Raw genomic sequence first — 20,458 nt, 5'->3', positions numbered from 1 at the left:
TCTAATAAGCACCCAGTCTCTAATGGGCACCGTTCTCCAGTCAACGTCAGGTAAGAAGCAGCACATAACACAATAAGCCCTGGATCTCTATATACATTGGGTGTTTAAAGCGCCGCATATGTTAGATTTAAATTTCTTCTCCCTGAAATAAACATAATCTCAGAAACAAGGGTTTAATTATTAAGTGCCAGTTCCCTGATTACACCCGCACTTCCATTACCCACTGGGATTGGAAGTTTTTTCAAAGAAAAATACCAAGGCATATATTAGAGGAGTGAGTGAGTGAGTGAGTGAGTGAGTTGGGTTTAACGCCGCTTTTAACGGTATTCCAGTTATATCACGGCGTGTCAGCTTAATGTGGGAGGAAAGCCCGAAGTGATGCAGGTCTCAGACGTTTACCATTTGGGTGAAACCCACAAGCACAGGTATGGTGCTGACAAACCTAGAAACATAATCGGGGCGAACCGGGATTCGAACCCCCAATCATAGGTTTCTGGCGTGCCCAAGGGACGCAACTCTGCACAGTGAATCGCGGCGCCTAAGACGACTGGGCCACCCGTGCCCCCATATATTAGAGGAAATACAGTATATTGTAAATATAGCATCATAGCATGGTACCGCAGCTGGTACATGTATATCTTATAAGAGTGATACCCCATTCAACCTAACAAATGGCCATTAGAAACATATACATCCTCATCCCTGTTTATCCAATGGATCATATACTACTCAAAAGAAGTTAAAGAAACACAATTTTTTCATATGACTTTAGTTATTCTGTTGTGATACGACAGAAGATTAACTATAGTCTCCTTGAAAATGTGTTTGTTCTTCAACTTCGTTCATAGTCGTATGAAAAAATCGGGTATTCCTTAACTTCTTTTGAGTAGTACATCTCCATTATATTACTACATATACACCGGAGCCATCATAGCCTTGCTTCAGAAGTGATGTCACCATTTTATCTATCTTATCAGTAATGGGGCACCGAATTTCTTGTGATAATCAGTTTTTATGCAACAACCAATCAAAGTTCCTTTTCTGAACACAAATTTGACAAGGATCTACATATAAATCTCGGCCTCGTAGGACTGAGATCTTGATATATATAATCTAATCAGAAGACTGTTTAACATGCACATTAGTTGGGAGGGATGGTTTCATGAGTTGTGCTGCACGACGTTCCCAGTTGTATTTGAGACCACACAACAAGACAAGCAGTAGTTATGTCACTGATGGTATCATGCATTAAAAAATAGTATTATTTGATTGGACGGCTGTTTTCAACATCATGTTGCTTAGTGTGTGTTTGTTTGTTTGTTTGTTTGTTTGTTTGTTGCACTCAGCATTATTTCAGCGATATGATGGCAGTCTGTATATTATCGAGTCTGGACCAGAGAATCCAGTGATTGAAATCATGAGCATCAACCTACGCAGTTGGGATATGATGACATGCATCAACCAAGTCAGCGAGCCAGACCACCAGATCCTGTTAGTCACCTCTTACAACAAGCATAGTCACCTCTTATGAAAAGCATGGTTGCTGAAGACCTATTCTCTACCTGGATCTTCACAGATCGTTTATGAAGTGACAAGCCAAACTGAAACTATGAAACTAAAAAATTAGTAACTAATTCCTGTGATTGAAAAACCAAAACCACGACCAGCTATCTGTATAAAATACATGTATTATGCATGTGTAGTGAACATAGGAACATTCAACAAAATGGCGGACGACAATGAAGTTGGCAAAAATGTGTGGGGCATTATGGGTCCCTTTTTATTCAGTTTCATCACAAGTTGTGACCCACCATGATTATTTACAGACTTCCGTCATATAGCTGGGATATTGCTGAGTGCGGTGTTAAACAACAAACAAACAAACAAACAAACAGACCCTTCACTCCAGCCCATTGAAGATCCGGGTTAGAATAGGTCTTCTGCAACCCATGGTTGCCGTAAGAGGCGATTAACGGTATCGGGTGGTCAGGATCGCTAACTTGGTTGATGCATGTTATCGTGTCCCAATTGTGTAGATTGATGGTCATCATATCAATCACTGGATTGTCTGGTCCAGACTCGATTATTTACAAACTGCCATCATATAGCTGTACTATTACTGAATGTGGCATCAAACAACAACAAAAAAAACAACTTATGTAAACTTTGCCAACAATGTGAAAATATGCATGATATTGAAAAACGCAATGTACTGACATCGTCCATATGAATTATGATACGTACTCATGAGTATTTGTATGCATCTTGTGTTATCCAACTGACTCAAACAAAACTGTGTAGTAAGGTTGAAATGGGTCTAGGGTATTTATCATAACACAAAAGAATTAAGATACCGTAATCGACGTAATAAGCACCGCGCTCTAATAAGCGCCCACAGCGATATTTGTTGATATATTGGCTAGTGAACAATCCCAATTAACACCCCTTCCGATTGATCGATGTACACAAGACTTATTTATTCATGGATAATACGCACTCGTGTGTTATATGCACCCTTAATTATGGGCAATTAAATTCTGGAAAAATATATCTGTCGTATATAAACATTTCAGGCTGTCAGCATAAACCACGACATTTACGATCTTTCAACTCTGTTTTTTTTTTCACAAAATTAATATTCTAATAAGAGCTCACTTTATTTATTACGTTGAATACGGTATGATGGCTAACAGCGAGTTGATGTTGTGATACTTGCTTCAAGCTATCACTGAAACATAAAAACATATCAGGGATTTATCTAGGATTCCAAACTATGTGCTCGTGGCAGAGACGTTGGGTTAGTTGGTTGGTTGGTTGTTTAATGCCGCACTCAGCAATATTCCAGCTATATGACGGCGGTCTGTAAATAATGGAGTCGGGACCAGACAATCCAGTGATTAATATCATAAGCATCATTTGAGATCAGCGAGCCTGACCACCCGATCCCATTAGTCGCCTTTTACGGCAAGCATGGATTGCTCAAGATGTATACTACCTGGGATCTTCACAGGTCAGAGATATTGGAAAAAGGTACAGTAAACTATATTTATAACGAACTCAAGGGGACCACTAATATTACTTCGTTTTAACCAAAGTTTGTTATGAATTATATACAGAATATATACAGAAAATGGACAGGCCCAAAAAACAATTTGTTTTATCCGTCAGTTTGTTATAAGCGTGTTTGTTATAAACATAGTTTACTGTAAATTCAAAATTTTGGATTTTCTAAATACATGTAGTCTTCTTCTTCACAAATTCAGGGGTATTTTATCATATCATTCAAAGCACAAATGTAAACGTTACTACTTCTTGTTTATCGGGCCTGTTATTAGTGAGATGCAAGTCCCTCTACAAAGAAATAACATTAGTTATTACCATAATAACATGACAGGGCAAATTATTACCGTATATGACGTAATAAGCGCTCAGAGAGCTCTCAAAATTAGAAATAGGGGACTCTTATTAGAATATTATGTTGTCGGAAAAAAACAGAGTTGAAAGATAAATTTTGTGGTTTATGCTGACAGCCTGAAATGTTTATATACGAGATATATATTGTTCCAGAATTTAATTGCCCATAATTAAGGGTGCATATAACACACGAGTTCGTATTATATGCGAATAAATAAGTATTGTGTTCATTGATCAATCGGAAAGGGTGCTAATTGGGATTGTTCACGAGCCAATATATTAGCAAATATCGCTGTGGGCACTTATTAGAGCGGAGCGCTTATTACGTCGAATACTGTAATTCCAATTCAGGAACTGTTACTTCATTAATTTTGCTTTAAACTTGAGGCCAAATATCGTCCCCTCAGCAGGTCTAGATACATCCATGAATATGTTGTATGAATTTTTTAAATTTGTAAATAATGTTTGAAAGCTTCTGATGAAGAATACCTTGGACATAACAAACACATGTTGCATGATGTGTATATTATCTGTCGATGATTTATCATAGTGTAATCTATTTAGTATTAGCCGCACGATCTACTTCTTAAGCCTCTCCTTTGTTTGGAAGCTCTCCACAGTTCAAGGGCTGTTTTTGAGATGAATACAACACGTTTACAATTCACATGTTTACCTTGGGAGTTGCAGTGATATTTACAGCCAAAAAATAAGAAAATGGTGACTTTTATGAGGAAATAAATTGTCTTCTTCAATTTGCTGCGTATTCTGGTTTAATGGGGGAGCACGGCATGTCATCGGCGTTAACTGTCAGTTCAGGGAAAACTGTTGAGAACAGTCAGCCACAGTTGAATATTATCTGTGATAAGTGTTGTAATTTGGCACAAATACCTCAACAACTAATTAATTATAAACCCAAGTCACGCATTTCCTACAGCTATGCCAACACAAGATGAAAACTGAAGTCTTTGAAACTGTGAACAAGGCGACCGGGTTGCAACAATGTAATGTAATCTTCAACACTTTAATAATGTAATTGTAACACTGTGTAACATCCATCCTCGCCATTCACTGGATACATTTTTCAGGCCTTACATTTCTTCAAGGTTTATGGATCTTAAACGGCAACACTTAGGGAAATGATAAAACTGGTACTGCAAGGGTGTTTTTTTAATGATGCCGACAGTTAAAATAATTTTGTTTATAAAATCTTAAAATATTTCAATACATTGAATGACAGTCTGCGTCGGTGCATTTAGTACTATACTCCTCAAAAGAAGTTAAGGACTACAGTAGAATGAAAAAATCGGGTGGTCCTTAACTTCTTTTGAGTAGTATAACTAAAAACAGAACCATAAAACTCTGGTCACAAGCCCCTAAAAAAACTGTTATTATTTTTTTCATGTCTTGCCCAATAAGTCTTGCCTGATGCAAATGAGAAGATGTAAATTGTCCCTAATTTAAACTAGATGACGGCATCAACTGATATGTTTGTGTGTTGCTAAAAGCCCCACTCATCAATTATTCCAGCTATGTGATGACTGTCTGTATAATTATCATGTCTGGATCAGACAATCAAGTGATTGACATCATCAGCATCAATCCACACAATTGGTATACAATGACACATGATCAACGAAATCACCGAGTCTGACTGCCCGATCCATTTAGTTGCTTCTTACGACAAGCATAGACTGCCAGGGGCTTTCATTATCACCAGGAACCCCCCAACTGATATGTTTATAAACTGAACCTGTCAACATAGCCTTGCTCCAAAGCTGTACTGATTGATAAGTCCATTGATGTATAGTAATGCTATCCTAATATTAGGCAAGTCTAGATAAGCAGACAGTACAAGGAAACAAGTCTTTTATAGAGATAACTTGTCTTATTATTTATTTAATGTAGGAATTACGATTTAAACTACCGTATTCGACGTAATAAGCGCCCCGCTCTGACAAGTGCCCACGGCGATAATTGCTAATATATTGGCAAGTGAACAATCCCAATCAGCAGCTATTCTGATTGATAAATGTACACAAGACATTTATTCGTGTATAATACGCACTCGAGCGTTATATCACCCTTAATTATGGGCAATAAAATTCTTGAAAAATATATCTGTCGTATGTAAACACGAACTTAATTTACGAACTTTCAACTCAAAATAATATTCTAATTATCAGCCCCTATTTCTAATTTTGAGAGCGCCCTGGGCGCTTATTACGTTGAATACGGTAATAATAATTGCCTTAGAGACTTATGCAAGTCTACATTTGACTCAGCTGACATACTTGTTAAGGAACTGATTATATAACCCACAGGATAATCGACTCAGTTTCAACTACTAAATGTTTTATCATCTTTAACCAATCTCATCTCTGCCTTTTCACGAATGACCCAACTCAACATAAAGGACACTTTTGACTTTGATATTCTTGCATTACATCCCACCACAAACATATATCATTTATCAGGAATTTCAGTCATTTGACCTTCAGCCAATCAGGAATAGTTGCCTAAAACAAAATCCATCTCTTTATAAATGACGATGCAAAAACTACTGATAGCACTGAATTAGTTTTTTGACAATCACATAAAAACATTCATTGACAGGAATTAATGACGCCAAAGATGCCCTGAGGACATTAACCAATACATATGGAATGCATCTTACTCATAAAGTTTCAACTCTATGCTCCTTTCAGTTTAAGGGGGGAAAAAAATGTTGTTTTTTTTAGAAATTAAGGATAGCAGCCCGACTGCCACATTGAAATGATGATTTTGATGTCTTGAACAAATCTAAATACCACAGTATGCATCAGGCATTTTTTGGAAAGAAGTTGGAATGAAATACGAAATATGCATGGAAGGTGTTGATGGATGCTCGACAACATGTGATGGTGGCGCTAAGGTGAGCTAAAAACATTGCATAATACTGCTTAGATTGGGATGTGTTCCAGTAGGAATCATGAACACCTACTCTTAAGGTCATGCAATCAGGTGAGCTTTGACATTAAATATAAAATATAACTTTAAGGTACTTTGGGTTCAAGGATTATTTCGGCACACTGTAATGCCAGACTTTTGATGGGGTTTACGGGCGGGCCAAATGTGTGATTTGTCACGCTCTACAAAATTTTCCAAGGTTTTGTATCGCCTTGGGCCAGCACCTGGTGCCACGTTTGCCTCTTATTACTTTGCCGAGGTACACTATGTACATGTCATAGACTCCATGTGAACTTTATGCGAAGTTTCTCATGTATTATCATATATTACATTTCAGTAGACCCATGAAGATCCCGAGTAGAATAGGTCTTCAGCAACCCATGCTTGCCATGAACAGCGACTATGCTCGTGATAAGAGGCAACTAACGGGATCGGGTAGTCAGGCTCGCTCACTTGGTTGATGCATGTCATCGCATCCCAATTGTGTGGATCGATGTTCATTATGTCAATCACTGGATTGTCTAGTCCAGACTCAATTATTTACAGACCGTCGTCATAGCTGGATTATTGCCGAGTGTGGCATTAAACAACAAACAAAAAAGCAAACAAAATATTTCACGCTGCAAGTTTGCCAAAGTATTGTATTTATTATGTAGTTTGGTTCAATAAATATTATTGCGTCCAATCATGAGTTGTTATCAACCATAACAGAGATTTTATTTTTTTTAAAGTATTTTACTTACATCTGGTCAGGGGAATAAAAAAACAAAATCTTTCTGAAATATTTTTCACATTTCAATCTTTTGGAGTGGGCAAATTTGTAAACCAACTTTTAGAATAAATCTGGTCTAAGAATGTTGACTAAAGTAATGAGTGTGAAGTCATTCTATATAAGTCTTCAAGCATATTTCTTATTGACATTTAATGGTGTCAAAGATTCCCAGATGCTGTGCAACATATTACTATTAATACTTTTAGAAAATTAACTTCTAAGCAGCTATTTACTCATCAATATAAAAACGTCAAAACGTTGCTTTTGTGACATTAAACTTTAACCAAATCACATCATCTTTGTTCAAAGCTTCATCACAATCACACCATCTCTAGTGATCGTGACACTTGATCCGAACAACAGCCGCTTTTATAGTTCCAGCCTACTGAGATACCATGCCGCAGACTAGCATGAATACCCACTCATATCTGGGGTAGAATAGGTCTTCAGCAACCCATGCTTGCTGTAAAACTAAAAGGCGACTATGCTTGTCGTAAGAGGCGGCTAACAGGATCGGGTGGTCAGACTCGCTGACTTGGTTGATGCATGTCATCGTATCCCAATTGCATGGATCAATGCTCATGATTTCAATCACTAGATTGACTGGACTCTATTAATTACAGACCACTGTCATGTAGCTGGAATATTGTTGCGTGCAGTGTTAAACGACAAATAAACAAACAAATTTTGAGTTTCATTTGAGCACACCCCTGGTAATGTCTATTTGGTGTGTGTACTCATTAAGTCATGTGAGTTGCATTCAGTGTTAGACACAGTCACTACATTCTGTTTGTCCGAGACAATTTATGTAAACTTTGCCAACAAGATGAAAATATGGAACCAGTCCTTGTTTTATCTCCTTAATTTGCCAGGGAAAGAACAAGTACCATCATTTAATGGTATGACACGGTCAGGGATCGAACCACCAAAGTACCGCTCTCTGGGCAAATGCTCTATCCACGACAACACAGAGGTGGTCGGCAGGAGAGTAAAAAGAGACAAACGAAGAATCACATTTGAGTCTAAAATGGGAAATGAACAAACAATAAATGGTTCCTGGCACAGGTAAGGGATGCAACTCCGCACTGCATATTGCTACACCTTAGCCCACAGTGCCACCCGCACATAACTTTAAGAAGTTATAAACTACGTAAATTATTTGTAAGGGATTCACAATCAATTGTACAGTGACGGCAGAATATGGCGTATTATGGTATGCCCTCGTCCATACATGATGGCACAGCAAGCAGATACCAATCTCTTCTTTAATCTCTTTCCTCCAGAAATGACAATTACAGAGCAAAAAAAACAAGGTGTTTGAAAACAGGATGGCGGTCTCCAAGAAACCAATTTTTGTGTTCAATCTGAAATCCTAATCCTTCGTTCACTTTTGATGAAAAATGAACAATTAAGTTCCTTTAGGTAAACAGATTGAAAGAAGAAGACTGATAGTGGTTTTGTGGGGTTGGCCATATTGTTTTCAAAAACCTGACTGCTGTTTGTTTTAAGTGATTGAAGAGATTAGTATATTGATTTAATAAATATTTTATTATTTGTAGCCAATCTGAGATGTAGAAGTGTTGTAAATCCTTAGGCACTCACTGGCGGACTTTTCTAGTGGTGAGTACCATAGCCCCCAGCAGTGCTGCAGGATTGTAGCTCACCTGGATATGTAGTCTACAGACTAGTGAGTGAATGAGTATGGTTTCATGCCGCTTTCAGCAATATTCTAGCAATATCACGGCAGGGGACACCAGAAATGGGCTTCACACATTGTACCCATGTCAGGAATCGAACCCGGGTCTTCAGCGTGACAAAACAAAACAAAACATTCATGCCAAAGTTCAGTTCCCTCAGGGTGTGAATTCCGGGGTAGAAGATATGAGAGGGCCAAAAGTGCATTGGGAGAATCAAGATCAAAATCTACAATTTTGTCAAAAACAGTAAATGAGTTGATTCCCACAATCAACTAAACAAATGTTACATTTTGCAAAAAATGGCTGAAAAATGGCCATAAAAAGATTTTCAATATGGCTGCTGTGGCGGCCATAGTTAAATTTGATTCCAACAGCTTAAGCAAATTCAGGTGTAATCATTGGTTGGAACAAACATGAAGTTTCAGCCTCAATGGTTTAGCAGTTTCTGAAGACAAGACACGGTCGACTTGAAGGACAGACCCCAGACAAACAGGCCATGACATAAGCTGACTTGAATTTTGGTCAGGTGAGCTAAGAGTATATATAAATTGATGAACAGATACGGGGATGCCACAACTAGGCAGGATGGGCATTAAGTGCTTATTCCACTTCCAACTATACACAAGAGCAATGTGCCCGGTCAGCTAATGGTGGAAGTGCCCGGGAGTTGCTGCCCCAACCCTTGACCTGCCCCTCCTTGTCTGGACAAACACTCACAACGAGGCTACGAAACTATGGCATAACACCAACATATCGGTAAAATAAAATACGATGACTTATGAAGCCACAAAGGTCATACTACTCATATATGCCTGGGTCCAATTCCACGAAGTGATCTTAGCGCTAAGGTGATTGTAACTCCTATACTTTAACATAGGTTACGTTACGACAGTCGTAGCTCCACGATTGCTTTGTGGAATGGGACCCTGGATATCCATGTATGCAGAAATGGGACATCACAATTAGTTTATACTTATATAAGCTTCAAATGAGGAAATGTTATATGTAGATGTTGCAGTACTGACATAGAAGTAGTTGTTATGTAAGTATTGTGAACAATGCACTATACAATCATAGTAGTTGTCATGAAGGTAGTTTGAACATGCATCTAAATCAGCTGCATTGGTCATTGCGGTCATTGGACAATGCATTAAATTCACAAGCACTTGTCACGGGAGTAGTCTGAACATCGCACTTGAATCACAAGTAGTTGTCATGGATGTAGTCTGAACAATGCTCTTAACTCACAAATACTTGTGACGGAAGTAGTCTGAACAATGCCCTTAACTGACAAGTACTTGTCATGGAAGTCATCTGAACAATGCCCTTAACTCACAAATACTTGTAATGGAAGTAATCTGAACAATGCCCTTAACTCACAAGTACTCGTCATGGAAGTCATCTGAACAATGCCCTTAACTCACAAATACTTGTCATGGACATAGTCTGAACAATGCCCTTAACTCACAAATACTTGTCATAGACATAGTCTGAACAATGCACTTGAATCACAAGTACTTGTCATGGAAATAGTATGAACAATGCCCTTAACTCAAGACACTGCTTATCACAGTTTAGAAATGGAAAAAGTTGGAAGAATGATTTTGAATGATAAAAATAGAATCTCACCCTTATGTCTTTTGATTTCAAATAAAAAAAAACATGCATCAACATATGATTTAAAGACTTATATCGACTTGTGTTGATTTGGTTGAGAATTTTCTACCGGTATTTCTCAATCAACCTAATTCATCCATTATTCCTCCTAGTTAAGTATTTTATAAAAAATACTATGTTATTTTAACCATCTCACCTTCCATACAAAAATTGCACCCTATTATTCTCCATAAAACTGACTCACACATTTCTTTTATGATTTATATATTCTCTGTACTAGGATATGTATAGATTACAGTTGGTAAATTATTATTTTTAAAAACTTTTGTAGTAACATCTTTTCAGTCTGCTAATCCATAAAATTAAATATTGCACATGCAAATTTTAATTTTAATCAATTTAATACTTCTTTCAACTGGTGGCAAAGTGATAAATACAACTTTTCAAAATGTCAGATGTACATGTAACCCTATTTCAGGGGTGGGTTCATGAGTTTGTATGAAGAAAAAGAGAGAGAGAGTGTGTGAGTGTGTGTGTGGGTGTGTGGGGGTGTGTGTGTGGGGGGGGGGGGGGGGTAGTGAGTAGTGGGGGTGAGGGAGGGTGATGTATTACCTGACAAAATGAGCAAGCATGCACGCCACTCAGGACCTGCCAGTGTCTCTGACCCATCATAAAGAGGAGTGAATTTTCTCAAACATACCACCAAGTTATTGTATGATTGTATGAATGATGTTCAATTACAAAAGTTAAAATATACTTTAAATGTATGTTTGTATGGTAGTGTGTGTGAGTATGTGTGGGGTGGGGAGTGGGGGGTTGGGGGGGGATTCGCTTCTTCAACAGTCCACTTCAACCATTTCATGAGTTTCTCCTCTCAGCACCATGTCCCACCTGTGCTCTCATATAATGAATTGATTTTTCAAGTGGAGTGTTAAATCTATCGATTTTTGTTTTTACATAAGAATATCAAATCCCAGGGCCATAATCTTCTACTTGTGACTAAACTAAATAATAAGCCTGTAAAATGTTGCAGCTTCACCGACAACGTTCTTATAATGGTATTGCCTGTGTCGTAGAGGCGGTGCTGTTAGTCGGCAGACAACCGTCAACGTGCGCCGAGTCGAATGACACAATACACTACACGCACGAAGAACAAAGAAACATTGGGGCAGGTGAAAAACGTGTTGAGAATCTGAGCGTGTCTCCGCTAAGAACTCCCGACACCTCTCTTTGATAGCACCGCATGCTGGAAATGCCAATCCTGACTCTGATATCTATCAGTGCACCGTGTCAGGAGCATACATAGGCGATAATCTGTCAGTTGGTATATACACAGTGAAAGTGTACCATCCCACCATGGCTCGAGTCGCGATACCGTCACGCACCCTCCAATCTCTCCCACACACGCGTGACAACGCTGAAGCTAACTTCACACACACACGTGCTTTACTGCCTCACATTTCGATATTGCGATAACTTATGAAGAAAATGTTTACATACGATCAGATGTAAAGGTGGATTTTAAACAACACTGCTCGAATTGTTGACATTCCATTCCCACACAAACAATGGCACGACTTGAGTAATTGGACCAGATCGCAACTCCCACCCGCTGTTTCCCACGATAAGAAGAGTTGCACACTCCACATCGTCTCAGGTCTATCATGGTGAATAAGATATTAAGACAGCTATTGTATTGTATTTATTCTTTTAGAAACGTGAGCCCGTTACCGAAATTTATTTCGCGTACGATAAATAAACTAGTGAGTGCTTACTAGGGCGAGATGACCTAACCGAAAAGGAGAATTCTTCTTCCAACTTTAAACTTACCTCCTGCTTTTCGAATCAGTGTGCAAGTACTATTTAACAACGGAAAGAACAGTTAAACTTCCTCATGTTGGTCTTACACACGAGAATGGAAAGCAACAGGCCTTAGGACGCCGATGTGAACTAAATTATGCGGCCTATCTACTACGCGAATCTGGCATGTAACTCATAAAACATAACGGTAAAAATACCAAACCGTTTGTGAGCGTTTTGGCTCATCTACAATTTGACTGGCAGCTGTCAGGCCGCACGAGACACGCGGATGTTGACAGTCTGACTAGGAATGTGACTTAGCACTTGATGAATGGCAGTGCCGGGTGTCGGGGAACGGAGGGGGAGAGGGTGGGGGTAACCTACCTTCCTGTCCCGGTCCTGGTACGGTAGAGCCAGCCACGGCATCGTGGAGAAATATTCCGTGAAACACGCTAAATCTTTGTCCCAACTTACAAACACAATTTCTAGGGTACATCCTTTCTCTGAGCTTTTGAAGTTTTTATAAAATTCCGCAAGCTTTGGCGTGAATCCTTTGCAAGGCGGGCACCATTGTGCTGAGAAATAAAACCCGATCACTTTGTCTTTTCCACATAGCGTCCTGACCCCCACGGCTTCGCCCGACCCCCTGATGACTCGCTCTCCAAGAAGTGCCTCAAGTCGAGTCGCCATCGTAACCTCCGTCATCCAAAGCCCGGCCGGCCGGTTCCCTGTCTCACTCAAGTCAATAACTGGCAAGTCTGTCTACAGGAGAGGGAGAGAGAGAGATCGAGAGAGAGAGAGGTGACCCGATGCTAAAAATACTGACGGGATTTGCATACGGGATAGACTGTACGGTGAGCCGGCAGGGACATCACAGCTAGGAAATGAGAACGTTGGCGCTGTTTTTTTCTACCTGGTCTGCGGCGCGGTGGGGTGAACTGGATGTGAGGCTGTATTTTTTTATTGTTGTGCAACGCCTTAATTTAAAATATTCCAGTATTATGACTGCGGTCTGTAAATAACTGACTCTGGACCATACAATCTGGTGTTTGATATTAACGCAACGTCCCATATGCTGTCGGGGTACGATGACACGCAATCAACGAAGTCTGGCCACCCGATCCACTTTGTCGCCTCATACGACCAGCATAGGTTGCGTTGGACCTATTTTTACCCGGAATGCTACGGAATTGAATTAAATAGTGAACGAAGACGAGTTAACACCAGAAAGTTTTCAAGACGGTAGCGGATTCTGGTGCTCCATAGTTTTGCTTGTATCGGTACTTTTCATTCATTATATTTATACTGCACGCTAAGACCAAACCAATTCTGGATTTTGGCTTCTCGTGTAATATAGGGGTCGATCATTTGATATGAGATCGATGACATGCATCAACCAAGTCATCGAGCCTGACCACCCGATCCCGTTAGTCGCAGCTTGTCGTAAGAGGCGACTAACGGGATCAGGTGGTCAGGCTCGCTGACTTGGTTGATGCATGTCATCGATCTCAATTGCGTGGATCGGTGCTCATGATATAAATCACTGGATTGTCTGGTCCAGATTCAATTATTCACAGACATAGCTGGAATATTATTGCTGAGTGCGGCGTTAAACAACAAACACATTTGATATTCATGGGAGGGCGAAGCATTCTTCTTTTTTTTTCTTGTTCCCCCCGAAAATGCTGACAAATACTAATTAACAATCTCCGTGGACTAGTGGGAGAGTTGAAGGTCCGGGGTTCGATCCCCGGCCGCGTCATACCAAAAGACGTTTAAAGATGGTACCTGTTGTTACCCTGTCTGTGCATGGATGTCGCTATATAAGTGAAAATAATCTTGGACGTGACGTTGAACCCAATTTCACCTCAGAGTGTCATATAATGGATAGCGTCATCGATGCCATAAACCAATCAGATAAATATGCAAATGAGATCACCTAGGAGGAACTACTTTTAGCTCCGTACATCGACGCAGAGTCTGCTTACTCAATAAGTTGAGGTGAAATGGGGTTTAACGTCGCGTCCAAGATTATTGCACATATATAGCGACGTGCATGCACGTGTGTGTGTTTGTGGCTGCTTGAACTAGTCCGGACTGATGCCGATTTATAGTGCTAGCTCACTGAGATACCATGCCGCAGTTTAACATGAATACCCCACTCAGACACAGTATATTGACTCCGAGCCGACCAGTCCTTGTTTTAGACCCTTAATACCGAGCGCCAGACAGGGTAACAACAAGTACCGCTCTCCGGGCGGACGCTCTACCACAAGCCCACGGAGACGGCCTTACCCAATAAACTATTAACTAACATTCCCAGTGTGTTTAAATAGGGGCGGTTTACTCAAATGATATATTCATACTGCAGTTATTAAAGTTGTTTCATTGAGTAAAATTAAGACTTTAACATCATTTGTTCCAAGAACGACATTATATATGATAGAGAGATTATTTCCCCCATGTGTTTCCGTATCGTAAATATCACATAAGGAATAAGAGTTGTATTGCGCAAGCTAGTGTTTATTCCTCATATATGATATTTACGGTATGGAAACCCACTCGGTTAATAATCTCTATGTATTAAGATAAGTAGATAAATTAGAGATTATTATATGAGGGTGTGTCAACGATTCATGTTTAGATGCTTTGTTCATGTATGCCAGGCCACATGGTCAAAGGGACGATTGATTTTAACAAGAGGTACTTGAGTGCACTTGAATATGTCAAACCACAAGGGGCGGTGGGGTAGCTTAGTGCTTTGGTTAACGCGTTCGCTCGTCACGCCGAAGCGCCGGATTCGATTCGAACCCGATCATGATTCCATGACCCCCAACTCCCCCCACCCCCACCCACCCCCCACACACCCCACCCCGGCTCTAAAAACATAACTAGAATCTGTACTTTACTAAGAGAAGAAAGTGTTATCACAATTATAGCATTTGTTACATTTCACTACTTTCTAAATGGCAGTCTCGCGTGACTGTAAAAATTGTAATTTCACCCGAGCACATGGAGGATTGTGTAGGCAGGATTTTAGACTCGAAGGGCTTCCGGACCACATCGTTATAGTATTTACATAGGACATTCAATAATAAGTTCAATATTTCTGACTTTAATGATGTTGTCATCTGACACAATAGCAACGAGTAGAAAACAAGGTGTTTTTCAGTATAAAAACATCATTTTTTACTTTTAACTTTTGTGTCAATATAAATTGACCAGGCTATGTTAGGATTTTTATCAATGTAATACCTTTTGTGTTGTGGGATATTTAGCTAAACAGAAACTGTACGAGTTGATGGTAGTTGGCTGCGTGAACAGATTTGCTGTCAAGGTTGTTGGATTAATACTGTCTGGGTAATTAGTATTTGAACAGATTTTTAAAACAGCAGTGACATTGATAAAAACTGATCTGATAAAAACATGTTAAGACGTGTCGTTAGTCCTCGTATTCTCTCATAGTATTTCAATTGCATTGTTTTGGCCGAAGACAGCTTCAAACGAGCTGACGTGCTTTTATGCGGGTGCAGGCCAAAACGGCACCTCAGCAAAACGGCACCGATTTCTCTGGCGATAACGCAATAACGCTCTCTTGTCGAAAAAAACGACAAAAAGCGATGATTTCAATAATCATGAAACATCTAAAAACAATATCCATTGTGCGATTCCGACTATATTATGTTTGATTGTTTTTTTGTGTAATGCCGCTCTCAGCAATATTCCGGTTGAATATTATCATAAGCTTTTCCAATATTCCAATATTCGTATGTAAACACTATAACGATTATGTTCCAGTTATCCCAATATTCCGTCTATGTCATACGCCTTTTTTGATGAATCACTATCAAATAGTGATGATACCAGGTGTTCGCGAAAAGGTGAGCATATCCTGTTCCACCGGTGGCACCCGTTGCAAACACATGCAAAGGCAGGTCAAATGTTCACCTGAAAAAGATATTGCTTTGGCCATAATTTTTGTTATTGATGCGTCAAATTTGGAAATGTCCTCTACCATAAAATTTTGTAAAAGCTGTGCTGAGGCCTTGAAAGTTGTAACCTTGATCAAACAACTTTTGAGCAAGCGTTGTATGTCCCTCTTCGTAGAAATAGTATGCTCGATTGTACCTCATAAGATGTGAAATGAAGGACACCAAATGATGAGGCTGCTCGAATATTACTGGATATAAAGGGAATACTGAAGTCAAGGGAAGTTGAAGTCATCCTTCTTGTCATAGACTCATCTGGATAGTTTTTGTTACTCTGAATATTTATGCATAGATCTAAATATGGAACAGATGAGGCATTCTCTTATATTTCTATTTCAGCTGGGTATGTCAGTTGCTATGTCACCATTGTTGAACGATATGACGTCATCGACACACCTGGAGCTTCACCCCTGAAGATCCGGGATAGAATAGGTCTTCAGCAACCCATGCTTTCCCTAAAAGGCGACTGTGCCAGTCTTTAGAGGCTTCTAACGGGATCGGGTGGTCAGGCTCGCTGACTTTGTTGATGCATGTCATTGTATTCCAGGTGCGTAGATCGATGCTCATGCTATCAATCACTGGATTGTCTGGTCCAGACTCGATAACATTATCGACTAATTATCCACTAATTTTCGGAGTACGAAGACGCACAATCTCTAGTAGTCAGACCCGTGAAGATCGGGGGTAGAAAAGGTCTTCAGCAACCCATGCTTGACGTAAAAGGCGACTTTGCTTGTCCTAAGAAGCGACTAACGGGATCGGGTGGTCAGGCTTGCTGACTTGGTTGATGCATGTCATCGTATTCCAGGTGAGTAGCGCTATGCGTATGATGCCAATCACTAGATTGTCTGGTCCAGACTCTATTATTTACATACCGCCGTCATATAGCTGACATATTGCTTAGTGCGGCGTCAAACAACAAACAAACAAGCAAAAGTTAAACGTCTTGGACAAATTCCCATGTCTTGATTTTGCCAATCCAGGCAGAGACTCCAATTTAAATGCATTAAGAAACAGTTCCACTAGAAGGAAGCACTATTGGTGCCCATGGGGAAGCACTATTGGTGCCCATGGGGAAGCACTATTGGTGCTCATGGGGAAGCACTATTGGTGCTCATGGGGAAGCACTATTGGTGCCCATGGGGAAGCACTATTGGTGCCCATGGGGAAGCACTATTGGTGCCCATGGGGAAGCACTACTGGTGCCCATGGGGAGGCACTATTGGTGCTCATGGGGAAGCACTATTGGTACCCATGGGGATGCCTATTTTTTTCCAAAATCTCTTATCCTTAAATTTCACATGGGTGTTATCAATTAAGAAGTCCAGCATTTCACATATTGTTTTCTCAATAAACTTAGATGACATTTGCTTTCATTTTAGATAAAACATGTTCTGAACGTCTGAAGATAGAGATGTAACTGACCGCCTCCGTGGTCTAGTGGTAGAGCGTCCGCCCGGAGAGCGGAAGGTCTGGGGTTCGATCCCACGCCGCGTCATACCAAAAGACGTTAAAAGATGGTACTTGTTATTACCCTGTCTGGCGCTCGCCATAAAGGGGCTAAAACAAGGACTGGTCGACTAAGAGTCAGTATACTGTGTCTGAGTGGGGTATTCGTGTTAAACGGTGGCGTGGTATCTCAGTGTGCTAGCACTATAAATCGGCATTATTCCGGACTAGTACAAGCAGCCACTCACACACACACACACACACACACACACACACACACGTGCATGCACGTCGCTATATATATATGATCGATAATTTTGGACTCGACGTTAAACCCCATTTCACCTCACCTAGAGATGTAACTATGGTCACCACGCTTAGTTACGCCTGTCCCGTGGATCGATCAAGGAATTACGTTTTCCATTAAGATTGTCATGTGGGATGTTTATGTGGGAAAGTTGAAGAATCAAATGCTTTGACATAATTGAACTGGGTTCTTTTGGGGGCATTGTAGAAATTCAAGCAAATCCTTTGAGTTTTTGAGAACCAACATGGTATTAATTCCACTTGTCTCAAATACTTTCTGTGATGCGTGTTTTTTTCAGATTTCTTCCTCATTTAACTTATTAGTCTTATCCTAGTGTGTGGCATTATTTGATGTGTCACTTAAACCAAGTTCTTTCAATGGTCTTTAGTACCAATTTGACATAATTCATTTTCTTTCATAACCATGGACATCGAGACAACTGATTAGTCATGTGTGTCACTAACACCAGTCCCTTAGCTTTAACATCCACGACAAGACACATGATTTAATCTGTGAATAATGTCTGAAGACTGCGAGTCTAAATATGGAATATCACTGCATGTGAAAAGAATTCACTGTAATCAGTAACAGCAATGAAAAATGGCTTCCGTCGTTCCTAGAATGATAAACATCCTGAACCATTCGTGACCAACTCGGGTTATTCCGGGACAAGCCGAATAGCGACTCGTGCCCCTCTCATGGCCATTTTTGCGACCGGGTTCCGTCTTAGCGCAAACGGGCATGCCAGTCAAACAATTGTCAACTATTTGCGTAATGGTTCACATATATTTCCCCATATATTATATATATTTCAGATGCAAGTTACAGCACACCTGGACATGCGGAATTATACAGTATGATTGAACACATTTAACTGTGTCTAGGGTATATTTTAAGATGCAAGACATATAAAATAAAAAAGATATTTCTGAGGGATTGTTTGACGAAGAACTTGAAATCATACGCGCATTCTAATTGATTTGTTGTATTTTCGCACATAACAGTCATCGATAAGGGGACGAGTCGTTTTGCAGGTTACGGAAAGGGGCGAGTGGTGACGAATGATCCTGAACATGACCTCATATTTGGCCTGTCGGCTCTCTGAAAGTCTCATACAGACCCTGAAACAAATATATCAAATACAGCCCATGTTTGGCAAGTCTAGATTACTGCAGTATCTGAAAATGAAGAAAGTCTCTGGGCTCCTTTTTATTATATTTTATAACTATAATTAAACAACTGTTTTTTTCTGTAAAATATGTTCATTTCAGAGACTAGATGTTAGTCTAGAACAAAGTGTAAATGAGATTTTGTCAAACTACAACAACCACTACAGTCAGCTTATATTAAAACTCAACAACCTAGACACTGTTAAACCAACTACCATGAACTCGTACTGTCTTTTGTTTTATTAAATATCCCAGAATATATACACCAGAGAAAGGTATTATAGTGCTAACGATCCTAAAATAGTCTAATAAAGCTAACATTGATACAAAAATGCGCTGGAACGAAGTAATTATGTTGTTTTTACGCTGAAAAAAAATTGTTTTCGACTCGCCGCTGTCGCGCCAGATGACACCAAAAGTAAAGTAGTTGGTATGGTTTTACGCTGCTTTTAGCAATATTCGAGCAATATCACGGCAGGGGACACCAGAAATGGGCTTCTCCAATGTCGGGAATTAAACCTGATGGCCTGACGAGCGGACGCTGTAACCACTACGCTACCCGACCACTCTCCACTACCACCACACCACACCCCCCCCCCCCCCCCCCCCCCAACCCCACACACACACACACACACACACACACACACGTCCACCACACACACACCCACCCCACACACACACAAAACAAATAAAAAATATTGAACTTAAGTATTGAGTGTGGTAAATAAATAATAAATACAACAACGATTGTGGTCCGTGAGCCGGTGCAAGAATGAAGTCAGATTTTGTTCAAAGTAAAAGAGCTAAAAACGCCATGCGTTTTTATTGTCTAGCGAAAAATGGTAGTTGCTACCTTCCATTATCCGGTTTGGCATGGGCGGCGCTAACCCCTGTGTGACGACGGTATGTAAATAATCGACATTGACATGATGGGCATCGAACTACAACTGGGATGCTATGACATGCATCAGCCAAGACAGCGAGCCTGACCATCTTACCAAAAGCATGGGTTGCTGGAGACCAACACTAACCGGGATCTTCACGGGTATCGCCATTGAATGGCGAAGACAAAGAAAGTGGGTTTTTGAATGACTTCGGTCAAATGAGCTCGGACTGCTAGTTGGCCCGAGCCTACACTTTATTTTACCTTTAATGACCTGGGTCATGGCAAACTATATTTTAGAATTGTCCGTGCATGCGAGTTCACACGCAGACCTGCCCTTTGTCTAAAGGTCGCTCAGGAACCTACAGAAAGGTTTTCAGGACAGGTACGTGTTGTGTTTCAATATTGCATGGTG

The 20,458-nt window shown here is 40.1% G+C and overlaps 1 protein-coding gene across 1 annotated transcript in view; it reads right to left on the bottom strand.

The window, feature by feature from the left end:
• LOC139472319 (nucleoredoxin-like) overlaps positions 1-13,038 on the bottom strand; it is a 42,398-nt gene extending 29,360 nt beyond the window's left edge. Inside the window, exon 1 of the mRNA XM_071254763.1 lies at positions 12,631-13,038. Within this exon, the coding sequence (XP_071110864.1) occupies positions 12,631-12,951 (321 nt within the window). The 5' untranslated portion in view covers positions 12,952-13,038. The remainder of the gene's footprint in view (positions 1-12,630) is intronic.
• Positions 13,039-20,458: the final 7,420 nt, after the last annotated feature.

The sequence above is a fragment of the Haliotis cracherodii genome, unplaced genomic scaffold (genome assembly GCF_022045235.1).
Source record: "Haliotis cracherodii isolate W230 unplaced genomic scaffold, xgHalCrac1.p SCAF_24, whole genome shotgun sequence".
Classification (NCBI taxonomy): domain Eukaryota; kingdom Metazoa; phylum Mollusca; class Gastropoda; order Lepetellida; family Haliotidae; genus Haliotis; species Haliotis cracherodii.
Note: the sequence above shows the minus strand (reverse complement) of the source record. Positions and strands in the feature narration are given on the sequence as shown.